Raw genomic sequence first — 13,756 nt, 5'->3', positions numbered from 1 at the left:
AGAATTCCACAACATGCACATTAGGAATTCTAATATTAAATTTTATGAATATTGGATGATTTGGATTGGATTTGATTATTATTTTCAGAGGAATGTTAGGCAAATCAATTTTTAGACCAAATTTGAAAATCATGATCACCACATGAAATAAATACATTAATCGACACTTAGGTCATAATTCAATCTTGAATAATCATGTCATATGGTTTACACAATTTGATCTAAATAGTTAGTCTTCTTAAAGCATCTCCAAATAAGATGTCAAAACTGTCACATAGATACAACAGTAAAAATGACAACAAACTTTTTTCAATCGAAACTTCAGTTTCCTACGTGGCGCTGAGTCATTTAAAGGCAAGGCCATCAAGTGTCGAATTCATTTAATAATTTTTTTAATAATTGTGAAGCAATATATAATAAATGTAATTTGTATTCCAAGAATTTGATTGGCTATCTCAATAATTAGACCCCACAAAAGGATAAAAAAAATTATAGAATGACATACTATTTAATATATCGAGTTTAGCAAAAAATTATACAAAATGTCAAACTGCCATATAGGCCATCAAATTTCATTTTGATGTTTTAAATTTGACATCTTATTTGGAGATGCTCTTAGCATTACGCTTATTTTGATTGTATCTCGTGAATCCATATCATTCAATACTCATAGTAATTAATGTTACGTTGCATGAAAGTGGAATCCTAAATTATGACATTGACCCCTAAAACTCAACTCTAATCTCACTTTGCATCTAAATCTCAAAATGTCTCGCTTAACCCCCTAAATGTCAATTTTGCGTCTCATTGTTCCTCACTCTTACGTAAAAAAAAAAATCACGTTAAACTATCTGATATGGCAAAGCGGAGCATCTGTGTTAGCCTTGTCACTTCCACGTACACAAAGTTAATTAAAAATAGGGTTAATCTCAGTTTATTACCCTGAAGTTTCTTGACTTTCAACATTTAATACATGAAGTTTTTTTCATCCCAGAGTGGTACATAAAGTCATAGTTTTGAGAAACTTTCATACATATGTTAAGTTTGCTATTAAACTAGTCGTTAACTAGTGACGTGGCGCTCACGTGGACAATGACTAGGCATCACGTGTCATAGGGGCCCACATAAATATTAAAAAATAAAAAAAGTTTATGGGTTGTCCCGTACCTCAACCCCTAACCCCCTCCCTCATTTCTCTCATCTGCACACCCTCTTTGCACACTCACCCTCAATTCCCTCTCCTAAACCCTCAACATCATTAATCTCTATTTTCTCTCTCAAACCCTCCTTTTTCTCCTCCATTTCACAACCTCATTCACTCCCTCAGACAACTACCTCATCAACTGCAGTTCACCCTTCAACTCCTCCATCTTCAACCGGGCCTTTTTGGCAGACCCATACAGATCCATGCCGGGCTTCATTTCGATCGCTGACCAAAATCTATCTCCCAATTAGACCCACCTCTACCGCACGGCCAAAACCCAACATCCCTTCCCTTTTCTCCCGCTTCGACGCCGTCACTAAGCTTGCCTTTAAATGTGACCATAGATCTGCGATCGTTGGCAATGAGGAAATGTGGGTCCGGCTGATTGGACACTCACGACGGTGATTTGACGAGGTGAAGGCTCAATTGCGATGACATTTTTCTGCGATTTGCGCTCGATGAACACTTGGGCTGCGACGTTCTGGGGCTGAAGATGGAGGACAAGGTAGAAGTGGGGTGGGATTGGAGAAGGGGGAGAGAATCTGCTTGTGGAGACAGAGATGGATGACTACGATTGGCTACACACCAACCCCATCCCATGCCGCTGAAGCTCTGCCTGAAAATTGGGTTATGTAAATTTTTAGGGTTTGAAAAAAAAAAAGCAAGAAAAAGGGACAAAATAGAAGGAGAAAAAGAAGAATGAAAGAAAGAAAATATGGGAGATGGAATTGAGGGTTTAGGAGAGGGAATTGAGGGTAGGTGTGCAGAAAGGGTGTGCAGAGGAGAGAAGGGAGGGAAGGGGTTGAGGGTTAAGGTAGAGGACAACCCATAAACCTTTTTTTTTTTTTTTAAATTTTTTAATATTTATGTGGGCCCCTAGACATGTGGCTCTTAGCCACTGTCCACGTAAGCGCCACGTCATCAGTTAATGACTGATTTAACATCAAACTTAATAGATGTATGAAAGTGTTTCAAAATTATGACTTTATGTACCACTCTGAGATGAAAAACACTTCATGTATTAAATGTTGAAAACCAAGAAACTTCAGGATAGTAAACTGAGATTAATCCTACAAAATAATTTAAGATTTCTTTATTTTCTATCTGGTTCTCTTAAAAAACACACAGATGTTTGCAAAAGTAGAGTTTCAGACACCATCAATCTCTCTACTTTCTTTTGGAATCGTCAAATCCCACCTTCCGTTGATCTTGTACTGTAATCCAACTTATTGAATAACCATCCAACATAGCGAGAGCTAGAAGAAAGCCCAGCTCAACTGAAGCAATATATTCTAGGCAACCTTGGAAAGGCACATGAGAAAGTAAGAGAAGTAATAGAAAGCATTAACTTGGATGCTTTTATATCATCTCCACTGAGATATAGACATCCTTGGGAGATTTTTTGAGGAAACATTAGCAAAGGCAATGTTTGTGTTTCCGGGGACGTTCTCCACCTTATGACACCAGACATAGGCCAAGGCGGTTGCGCTGCGTTAGAAGACGGCGTTGTGTTAGCAAGGTGTCTTGGAGAGGCCTTGTTGAAACACTCAAGGCGAGAAATAAAAGATGGAGGTGAAGGAGTGGAGGAATATTATAAGGATGTATTTGTTGCACCGGGCTATCTTGGACTGGACTAACTTCAAGGACTAAGCTGGATTAACTTATTAAAACGTTTGGTGCAGTGTCGGACTAAGAAGTATGATAGAAAATTTTCAACATGCAATTCACAAATTTGACATCAAATTAGCACAAACGACTCAATTTGGGTCCAAACAAGAACTCTTTCTTCTTCTTCTTCGCTGGAAATTACAAGCAGGAACTTTTTCTTCTTCCTCGTTGGAAATTACAAGCAGCAACAACCAATTGCAATTTTCTTCCCACAATCCCAAACAAATTTCCTACATAATCTGCTTCTTCTTGTGAGAAAATCGCAATTTTCTCTCTAATCTAATCCCCAAATTCAAGTTCACTCTTGATGCTTGACCAAAAAATTTTAAAACTTGACAAGAAATGCATATCCAAAATTTCTATTTTCCTAATGAAAATTTGGGATAAATTGCGAATTAGATTTAAGAAATTGAAAATTGGAGATAGAGATGGATGAACCCAGCCGTCGAAAATCAAGGTCGAGGTCGATGCCATCGAAAATTGGAGACAGAGATGGATGAACCTAGTCGTAAAAAATCGAGGTCGAGGTCGATGCCGTAAAAAATTTGAGACAGAGATAGATGAACCTATCCGTAAAAAATTTTCTATCTTCTAAGTTCTAGCTTTCATTGAAGCCCATGCCGTCGAAAATCAAGGTTGATGAACCCAAGGCAGCAAAGCAGACAAAGGTGAGAAAGGATGTAGCAAGAGTGGACGAAGGCAAGAGAGGATGATGGAAGGTCTTAGCTAGTCCCGTGGGTTTCGGGGTCTCTCGCTAAGACCGGCTAGTGAAGCCGTTTGTGAAAGTGGGTCCCACCTAGTGCCATTAGTGTTAGTCTCGCAAGCCACCAAACACAAGACTACATTAATACTTAATCCAATCCAATCCAGTAAAGGCTAAGAAGGGCAAACAAACACCCCCTAAGAGGATTGAGATGGGTTTGAAAAAGTATGCCAATGAAAGGAGATGGAGAGGGTTTGATCTTATTGTCACAAGTTATGTGGTTGGTTTTATGCAGGGGAGTGGAGGAAAAATTATGACATTGTTGAACAAATTTCTAGCTCCAACCCTCACTTTATTGCTTTTGAAGAAGGCTAATTTTGATTGTGGGAAACTCATCATATCTTAATGTGAGACACTATTCTAGTACTGTTACCAACAGTTCAATTGAGTTCAAAAGCAGCCATAACCAACAGTTCAGATTAAATGGCTTTTTATTTTTGCAATCTTTTGATCTAACGGTTCATATATGTTTTTTTTAATCGAACGATTGAAATTTAAATACCAAGGTCAAAAGAATAAATAAATATTTTAAAACATGTCCACTTAAAAATTATTCCAAACTCTATATATACTCATTTATTTGTTCATTTGTGTTATGATTTGTTCCATTTTGAAAATTTTGTTAGAATTTAATTTTTTTAGGTTAAAAAATTTGTAAAATTAAATTAAAATCACATAATTTAAAGTTACAAAAAAAAAAATTTGTCGAAAAAAAAAATCAGGATTAAACCCATTCCACTACACATTAATACATTTTATGTCTTAAAATTTAGGTCTCGAGGGTTGTGTGACTTTCACTTTTCACCAACGTAAATTTTATCTTTTAGAGCATTTTCAAAGGAGATGTCAAAATCCTAGATGGAATGCCACTGTGCATAGCTGACATCAAAAGTCTATTCAATCAAAGTGTTATTTGTTGACTGGATTTGAATGTTTTGTGATTAGGAGTCAAATTTGACATCAATGTCAAATTTATTTTTAATTCATTCTAATGGTGTGTCCCTTATTCTAGTAACATTTCAACTAATAAAAATTTTGTTTCAACATTTTTTTATTAATTGTAACCATTTAAAATTCTATTTAAATAATAAAATAATATTTGACAATTTAGTTGGAGAAGTTCAAATTTTGACATTCGACTTTAGATTGCCACATCAACCATTAATTATAATTTGACACTTATAATTCGACATTTTCTTTGAAGATGATCTTAGTGGGTCTAAATATTTGAATTTGGGTATAAGGGTTTGAGTTGGTTCAAGTATTGGTCGGGAGAAATCGCAGGGCCTGCTTCAACTATATTAAAGAGAGGCTATGAAAAAAACTTCAAGTATTGGTCAGGAGAAATCGCGGGGCCTGCTTTAACAATATTAAAGAGAGGCTATGAAAAAAATTTCAGGGCTGGAAAGGAAAAACACTTAGTGCCATAGGGAAAGAGTTACTAGTGAAGGTTGTGGCTAAAACCATTCCATTGTATACCATGCATTGCTTCCTACTTCCAAAGTACTTTTGTGATGAGTTAAACCAATTAGTGGCCTTTTATTGGTGGAATGAATCGGATAATGAGAGGAAAATTCATTGGATGACTTGGAATAAGCTTTGCCTCCCAAAATCTGAGGGTGGATTCTCGCATTTTCTATACCTTTAATCCAACCCTTCTTGCAAAACAAGAGTGGCAAATCATTTTTGAATCTTCATCCTTAGTTGCACGAAGTCTAAAGGCTAAGTATTTTGCCTGATTCTTCTTTTATGGATGATGTGGTTTGGCCTAATGCATCTTTTGTGTGGAGAAGCATATGTGCTGCTAGAGAGGTAATTAAACGGAGATCTAGGTGGTAGATTGGTGATGGAAGTACTGTCAAAGTGTGGGGAGATCACTGGATTCCTCAACCCTTAACCTTTCAATCTTTCTCTACTAAGCATGCATACTCTACCATCTCTGTTGTTCGAGATATGATCATTGATGATGCCAAATGGAATGTGAACTTACTCAACTTTATACTGCCTTTTGAAGAGGTTGGTCTTATTCGAACTCTTCTGCTGAGTATGTGGTCAATGGATGACAAGCTGATTTGGCATTATGATAAAAAAGACAAATTCACTATTAAAAGTGCCTATCATGTGGCTCGGTAATGGATTTTCCTTCCATCTCTATCTTCATCGTCTTCATCCCTTTACATCCATTTTTCTACTTTGTGGGATAGATTATGGCAAGCTAGTGTTCTTCCCAAAGTTAAGATGGCGACATGGAAATTATCTCAAATATTGTCCCTACGGTTGGAAACCTCAGTCTTGGGAGAGTCCTCATTGATCTGTTATGTGTGCTCTATGAATCGGCCACAGAATCGACGCATCACCTTATGCTTGAGTGCCCACTCACAGTTAGTATCTGGCGAGCCTCACCCTTAGCGTTCCACCTTTCTCACTGGAATAGATGCTCCTTGAAGGAATAAGCTCTACTTATAGCGTAAAATCTAGTGAAGTTGGACTTCAATTGTATCCTTATGTTATTTTAGGCGATTTAAACGTCCAAGAATGCTAAAATTTGGGGTGAGGTTCCTAATCCGAATCCTATGGTGGTCACGGGTCGTGTTGTGGATTGGTGGTAGGATTTCTTGCGTGTGACTTGCTCTCATTCTCAACCAGTTAGCCATGGTGTCCCTCCTTGATGGTATTGTCCTCCAACTGGTAGACTGAAACTTAATGTAGATGAGGTCTGGGATAAGGAACAGTGCTTAGGTGGAGTGGGGATCATAATCAGAAATGCTGAAGGAAACTTTGTGGGTGCGGCTAACCGTGTTTTCTTGGAAGTGTTTTCCCCTGTCTAGGTGGAAGCATTTGTCATGCAAGTTGGTCTTGAATTGGTGGTTGAACATGGTTTAATTAAGATTAATATTGAGAGTGATGCGCTTCAGATCGTTTCAGCAATTTTGGAGTCTTCGATGAACTTGTTTCCCATGGAACCCATCATCGAAGATACCAAATTCTTGCTGTCTTCGGTCGTTGAAGCTTTGGTTGCCCATATCTGCTGTTAAGCAAACTTGTTAGCCCATTGTTTGGCCCGTTTTGCCCTCCATCTAGGATGACTGTACTTGGTTAGATAAACCTCCTTTTATAATTTTATTTTATTTTATTTATAACTCAACCTCCTTTTATAATTAGTGATCTTCTTGTGTAGAATGTTTCTTTACCTTGTACCAATTAGCCTTACTGGCTTTATGAAATATATGCCGTCCTTTTCAAAAAAAAAAAAAACATTGTCTCAGATTTTTCTTTTAGAAAAAGAAGAAAATCCAAAAGAAAAATAAGAAATGAAAGAAGCGACGCCGTATAACATTGGCCTTCACTTGTCTCTCTCACTGTTCCTCGTTCTCTCTCTTCTGTCTCGCATAAACTTGCAGAGGAGGAAACCGTAGCAAAACCCTGGTTCATCAGTCGCCAAATCGATTCCGATCAGCGCGAGCCGCCGCCAGATTCAAGGTAACTTTGCCTTAATTACAATGCAAATTTCGAATTTTTCGGTTTTATCTTCGTTCGTCGTTCGTTAAATCCACGTTCTGTGTAATCTGGATACAGTCTCTTCAAGATGACTCAAGACGTGGAGATGAAGGAGGTCCTGGCGCCTTCCAACTCAGTTTCTTCGACTTCTCCGTCAATTTTACACAGTAAGTTCACCATCCGCATCCATATATATATATATATGTATATGTATATGTATATGTATCTGCAAAACACTAATTTTCCCGCATTTTTTTTGTGGGTTGAAGTAAGTTATTGGTATTTATCGAACTGGGTATGTGGGATTTGACTTGAGATTTTCAATTTTTACTGGTTTTGTTAGATTTGAAGGAGATTGCTTCACTCCTTGAGACTGCTGCTTATACCCGGGAGGTTAGGCGGATTGTGCGTGCCGTTAGGCTAACGATGGTGTTGAGGCGGAAGCTGAAGGTTTCTGTGATTTCAGCATTCCTCAGTTTTGCCCTTACACCGGGATCTGAGGTTCATAGCCGTTTATCGTCCTTTCTTCCCAAGGTGATTTTGGATTTACCGTGTTGAATTTTGGATTTGAGCTGGTGTATACGATGTTCTTGTTTTGTTTCGAGCACTGTGAAAGTGAATTTTTGGTTGTACAGGACGATGAACAGGATATGGACGTTGATACCGCAACATCTGCTACTCAAGTTCCCGCAAAACATGCCTTGCCAGAGCTAGAGATGTACTCCTACTTGCTTGTGCTCATTTTTCTGATTGATCAGAAGAAGTACAATGAGGTGAAGCAATATACTTATAACATGTTATTACATATGGCTCTGGATCGTTTACTTTTTAAAAGTTTAGGCTCTTATATTTGTGATAACATTGAACTTGCTGTCTTTTAGGCTAAAGCTTGTGCCTCGGCAAGCATTGCTCGTATTAAGAACTTGAATAGGAGAACCATTGATGTTCTGGCATCCAGGCTGTACTTCTATTACTCCCTTAGCTATGAACTCACTGGTGATCTTGCAGAAATTAGAGGGTGAGTTGTATGTTATTGCTATTTAAAGATTCCTTTTGCTTGTTTTTTGATTTACTAATGTCTTTGTATTAAGGACAAGGTCTGCAATGTTTCTGAGTTTCAGTATTTAACTTATTCCTATTACGACTAATCTTTTCACTCATTCATTCACAGAAATCTCTTGAATCTTCACCGGATTGCAACTTTGCGCCATGATGAGCTGGGTCAGGTAATTTTTTTATATTGTAAGCTACTGTGCCTGTCCTACTGGTTTCTAACTTGTGGATAACAATGTGATGCAGGAAACACTTCTAAACCTTCTGCTTCGCAATTATCTCCACTATAACCTGTATGATCAGGCAGAGAAACTGAGGTCCAAGGCACCTCGATTTGAGGCTCACTCCAACCAGCAGGTAATGCTCAATTATTTGAATCTATATCTTTAAACTATGTGTCTAGGATCACCCTTGTGTGTGAATGTAAATGTATGGTTCAGTCTTATTATAATTTTATAATCAACTTCTAACCTTATGCATATTCAGTTGTAAAACAAATGTGATGTAACATAGGTACCATTAGATGTTTTCGGGTGACATTGTGTTCATTGAGAACGGTGTTGTTTCCTTGAAAATGGTTTCTTTCTTTAGTTTCTATTTGGGATCATTTGTATTTGGTGCACTGCTTCTTCATCTCATTTGTAATTTAGATCTTCTATTATGTTTTATATTAACATTTTCCATTTCTTATTAGAGAAAAAAAAAAAAAAAAAAAAGAAGATGTTTTGTGATGACATATGGTCTTTCTTGTGTTTTTCATTCTTCAACTGTTATTCTCATGCTTATTATCAATGGATCACATAGCTACAACCTCTTTGGTTTTTTCATTAACAAAAATCATATTTTTATAACGTGCTGGTCTATCTTGTGGTTTTGCCTTCTTCCACTGTCAATCATTGCTTACTATCACATCCCTCCTCCCGCGCTCTGTTACCATGCAGTTTGTGAATAAATATTACTCTTCCTTGCAACATACATTTTATTTTGCTTCTCTTGTTTGCTTACGACTTTAAGGGAAACAAGGAGGGTCCTTGGGAAGTATGTGGATTTACCACGGGACTGTTTTCATAGAGTCAAATTTGTACTAGCTTGGTTCAAAACATTGTGGTAGTGAATGTACACATCAGAACCAGAGCGTGTATTACCTCAGTGGTTCTCTTTATATGAATTGTAAGATGCGTATTCTGATATGCCAATGTTTTGTTGCAGTTCTGTCGGTATCTCTTTTACCTAGGAAAGATCAGAACAATTCAGTTGGAGTACACTGATGCAAAGGAGTCCCTCCTGCAAGCTGCTAGGAAAGCCCCTATAGCAGCCCTTGGTTTTCGGATTCAGTGCAACAAGTGGGCAATCATTGTACGCTTGTTGCTTGGAGAAATCCCTGAGAGAACCGTTTTTATGCAAAAAGGCATGGAGAAGGCTTTGAGGCCATACTTCGAACTAACAAATGTAAGTCTGCATTTCTCAAAAACCTTGAACTCTGAATTCCGAACTTTACTCTCGTCAAGTTTGAGAAGAATTTTGTTTTTTCTGTTGAATAGTAGTAATGTCGACCCCACTTAGTGGGAAAAGGCTTTGTTGTTATTGTTGTTGAATAGTAGTAATGCAGTATATGAGGCTGGGAGGGTCTACTTGGAATCAACTCCCTGAATAGGCCATGAGCTTTTTCTACTGCTGGTTTTGATTGAGACGATTTATTTTTCAGGCTGTGAGAATTGGTGACTTGGAGCTTTTCAAAAATATTGCAGAAAAGTTCTCGAATGTATTCAATGCAGACCGAACCCACAATTTGATTGTTAGGCTGCGACATAATGTCATAAGAACTGGGTTGCGTAACATTAGCATCTCTTATTCCCGTATTTCTCTGGTTGATGTTGCTAAAAAGTTGCGATTGGACTCTCCAAACCCGGTTGCTGATGCTGAAAGCATTGTGGCGAAGGCAATCCGAGACGATGCAATTGATGCCACTCTGGATCATGAAAATGGATGGATGGTGTCAAAGGAAACTGGGGATATCTACTCTACTAACGAGCCCCAAGCTGCATTCGACACAAGAATTGCATTTTGCCTCAATTTGCACAACGATGCAGTGCGAGCACTTAGGTTCCCACCAAATTCCCACAAGGAGAAAGAAAGTGCTGAGAAGAGGAGGGAGAGGCAACAACAGGAGCAAGAGCTTGCAAAGCACATAGCCGAGGAAGATGATGATGAGTTTTGAAGAGGTTATATACTGAGAAAGCCGGCCATCCACTTTCCCTGTGCAATGCTCTCAAAAAGCTGTGCCTGTTTTGCTTTCTTTTCTGAAAATGTATCAAGAATGTTTTGAGTTCCTTGTCTGATTGACTCGGATAGCGCCTGTTTCCGTTTATGTTACAGATTTATCGTGTTGAGCCTGACCTGAGCGACCTCCTCTTTCCGTTGAATATGATACGAACATCGAATATTTTACATTTCACCATTCATTGAACATGTTTTATCAGGTTACCAAAGTAGTTCTCTCTTGCATGCTGTCTTTCTTTCTTATGTTCCCTGTAATATGACAATTGTTCAAGTGGCATATTGCCAGCGGTCTTTTTTACGCTTATGGTTGAGAAAGTTGTGTCGTAAACTATGTAATTTTGGTTCAACACATGATGCCTGTGAAGTCTTTTTTCTTCTTTGTCCGGCTACTCGGTAATCGGTATTGACTTGTTTAGGTTGGATGGTTATTTATATCACTTTTACGTTATTATCGTTTTCATACGTGCATATGGAGATGGAATTGTTTTCATTTGTATGCCAATGTTCAAAGAAAAAAACGAAAAGACGTTGCAAACGAAGAACAGGGAAGATGAAAGCCATATCCGGTGAAGCCAAATGCTACAAATTTTACAACGTTATATTGGAAAAGAAGAATCACAAATTGTTTCATCTCTAGTAGAACTGAAGTTTGGGATACAAAACATGTGATCTTATCTAACTCCAGTTCGTAGGTGAGAAAAGCGAATGAACTCCACCCGTTCAATAAAGAAAGACTCAGAATGTTCGGTTACGATCCTGTTGAGATCATTCACCCGGTTGAACTCATGCCAAATGACTTGACGATTGTGCTCACCCTTTCTGCAAAGGTTTTCGAGGTTATCTTTTTACCTGGCTCATGAAACGGGTTTGAAATTGCATCCACATAAGCGGCATGGAATCTCCTGAAAAACTATAACACAAATAAACCAATTAGGGGGATTATCCAAACCTTGTTGCATATATAGACAATACTCACTAAAGATAGCATACCATGGAACATATTTAGCACTTACGAAAACTAGCGGCCACCCACACTATCAAAATGGAAGAATAGTGAATCATAACCAATTAAACAATCGGCGTAACCCATACTCCAGAGCACCATAGAAAATCCCATCCAAATAATTCAAGAATTCATATTCTCAAGAAACATAACGTCTGCCTACAGTTGTTTAAGAAGTACATGATGGCGGGAAATAAACATGTTAAAACGTTCGGGTAAATTTGTCACATCTGCATTTCTTGTCAAGGGAACTACTGTCGCAATATTTTATATCACTTATTCTCGCATCTCATTTCCAAACTATACATGAACTAAGGTGGATTAAGAGGGTTTTCAATCTCTGAAAACCATATGACTTCAATCAATCTTTGGTGAGAACCAAATTTTAATCAATTTTATGTACATAAGCACGAAGTCATGACTGCTTTATGAACATTCTCTCACTGGAGGAAGCAAAAACTGAGAAATCAATTTGCATTCCACTGGCTAAGTGGCTATACACCTGCAAGAAGCAAGTTTTGCAAAGTGGAATCTTTAACATCCATTTGCCACTCAGATGACAAAAGAAATCTTGCATTTGTCCTCCATGACAAAACAAAAACAGTAAACACAAAACACAACTCTCATCAGTCTAATTCCGCTTAGATCTACAGTCCTCCTAAGTTCCAGTGCCCTAAATATGATCGGGAGTTCCATTTCTTCCTATACACTTGTCCTTTCCCAAAAAAAAAAAGAAGGAAACCTTGTTTCAGAAGTATGCATATAAACATAGCAACTAATTTACGTCGGAAAACATCGTAGCATTGATGAAAATTTCTGAGTGAATGCTGCATCATGTTTAATTTTTCAGAAAATGAGTAATTCAGAAAGATGCACACTCAGAGCAATACTCACATTTCTAACATCGGCATCTTTGACATCAAGATCAGTAGTTACCAAGATAAACTTCACTTTTGTATTAGTCAAATAGCCGTACCTGTAAACAATATCACCATATAAGAACACCAAAGATCAATACATTCATGCTAAACATACACAACAAAAGTACTCACACTTTGTAATTCTCAGTTGGATACAGCAGACCCAAGAATGTCTCATTCAATGTTGGCCCGGACTTTTTCGGATTGTTCACTACAAAATCACAAAAAAATACACAAACTTTACATAAATTCTAACTAAAATACACAAACCCAACATTCAAAGGTCTAATTTTTCAGCTAAATAAAGCAGACCCAAAAATGATTTCAGTGTTTAGTGCATTTCCAATTCGATCGAACAGCAAAATCAAAACTATTTAGCAGAACCCAGAAGTGAGAATTTCAAAAGTAACGGAGACCCAGACCCATATCCGAATCTTGAATTTTGTTTACCTCGCTCGTCGACGACGTCGAGGGAGCAGTGGACGATGTGGTGGAGCTTGAGGGCGTCATCGGCGTCGGTGAAGCTTTGAATGTAAAGTGGGTTGTTCTGGTGGCCGACGACGGCAACGCAGACGATCATCTTCTCCGGCTCGGCTTCCCCGTTTGTTTTGCTTCAGTGGTGAGAGCGATATGATGCCGCGTTTCCACGGTCCCGGGAGTTAGCTACGACGTCGTTTGCCATATACGGGTTGGTGGATCTAGACCGTCTACATCTCCCCGGGTTTAACTACATTTACAGCGCATTGTTTTGGGCCTCAGGCCCATACAGAAAGTTTAGAAAGAAATATGAAGCTGAAGATTTTAAGTACGACCCTGGAATGAAAAAAATAAAACTACGACCGTATTAGGGTTGCCCATTGCCTTGAGGTTATCACATAATTGGCAATAAACCTCTTTTTCTAGCAAATGTTGTGTTTAATAGTGGTGAAAAATGAAGATTTCAATTTATGATTAATTTCTTACGAAAATATGATCATTTGATTTACAGGTTATCCGTTATCACTTTTCGAAGAAAAACTTTAAGTTCAAGTTTTATAAACCATAATTGTTAGAAGAGAAAAAAAAATTCAATAGTCTTAAACATTTATAAAAATATAATGGTAATTTGCTTGTCCTAAAGGATGATTTGTAGACCTTGAATCAATCCTCCCTTGCAAGAAAAGGCTACCTTGCCTTGTCCTTCAATCCCTCACTATTCTCCCATTGTCCAAACAAAGCATAATCAATTTTCTTTGCTTCAAGTCTTCAAGTATTCAAATCATAATTAATATTTGATTAATTTTCCAACAAAAAAAAATTGAAATTAATTTAATGGTCTTTTCTCAAAAGGCATATACCATCTATACCCCCATTTTCAATACAACTTT

General features: G+C 37.8%; 2 protein-coding genes across 2 annotated transcripts; one reads left to right on the top strand and one right to left on the bottom strand.

The window, feature by feature from the left end:
• The first annotated feature begins 6,947 nt into the window (after nt 1-6,947).
• On the top strand, nt 6,948-10,781 carry LOC126623329 (probable 26S proteasome non-ATPase regulatory subunit 3). Its single transcript, XM_050292181.1, has 9 exons — nt 6,948-7,115; nt 7,212-7,300; nt 7,477-7,667; nt 7,769-7,906; nt 8,015-8,151; nt 8,305-8,359; nt 8,433-8,543; nt 9,396-9,635; nt 9,892-10,781. The coding sequence occupies exons 2-9, from the start codon at nt 7,222-7,224 to the stop codon at nt 10,402-10,404; spliced, it is 1,464 nt and encodes a 487-aa protein (XP_050148138.1). The 5' UTR covers nt 6,948-7,115; nt 7,212-7,221; the 3' UTR covers nt 10,405-10,781.
• Nucleotides 10,782-11,043: 262 nt separating this feature from the next.
• Nucleotides 11,044-13,065, bottom strand: LOC126623330 (uncharacterized). The gene is made up of 4 exons (XM_050292182.1): nt 12,840-13,065; nt 12,522-12,600; nt 12,364-12,445; nt 11,044-11,376 (listed from the first exon to the last, which is right to left on the bottom strand). Exons 1-4 carry the CDS (start codon nt 12,967-12,969, stop codon nt 11,236-11,238), a joined length of 432 nt encoding a protein of 143 aa, XP_050148139.1. The 5' UTR covers nt 12,970-13,065; the 3' UTR covers nt 11,044-11,235.
• Nucleotides 13,066-13,756: the final 691 nt, after the last annotated feature.

The sequence above is a fragment of the Malus sylvestris genome, chromosome 5 (assembly GCF_916048215.2).
Source record: "Malus sylvestris chromosome 5, drMalSylv7.2, whole genome shotgun sequence".
NCBI lineage: Eukaryota > Viridiplantae > Streptophyta > Magnoliopsida > Rosales > Rosaceae > Malus > Malus sylvestris.
Note: the sequence above shows the minus strand (reverse complement) of the source record. Positions and strands in the feature narration are given on the sequence as shown.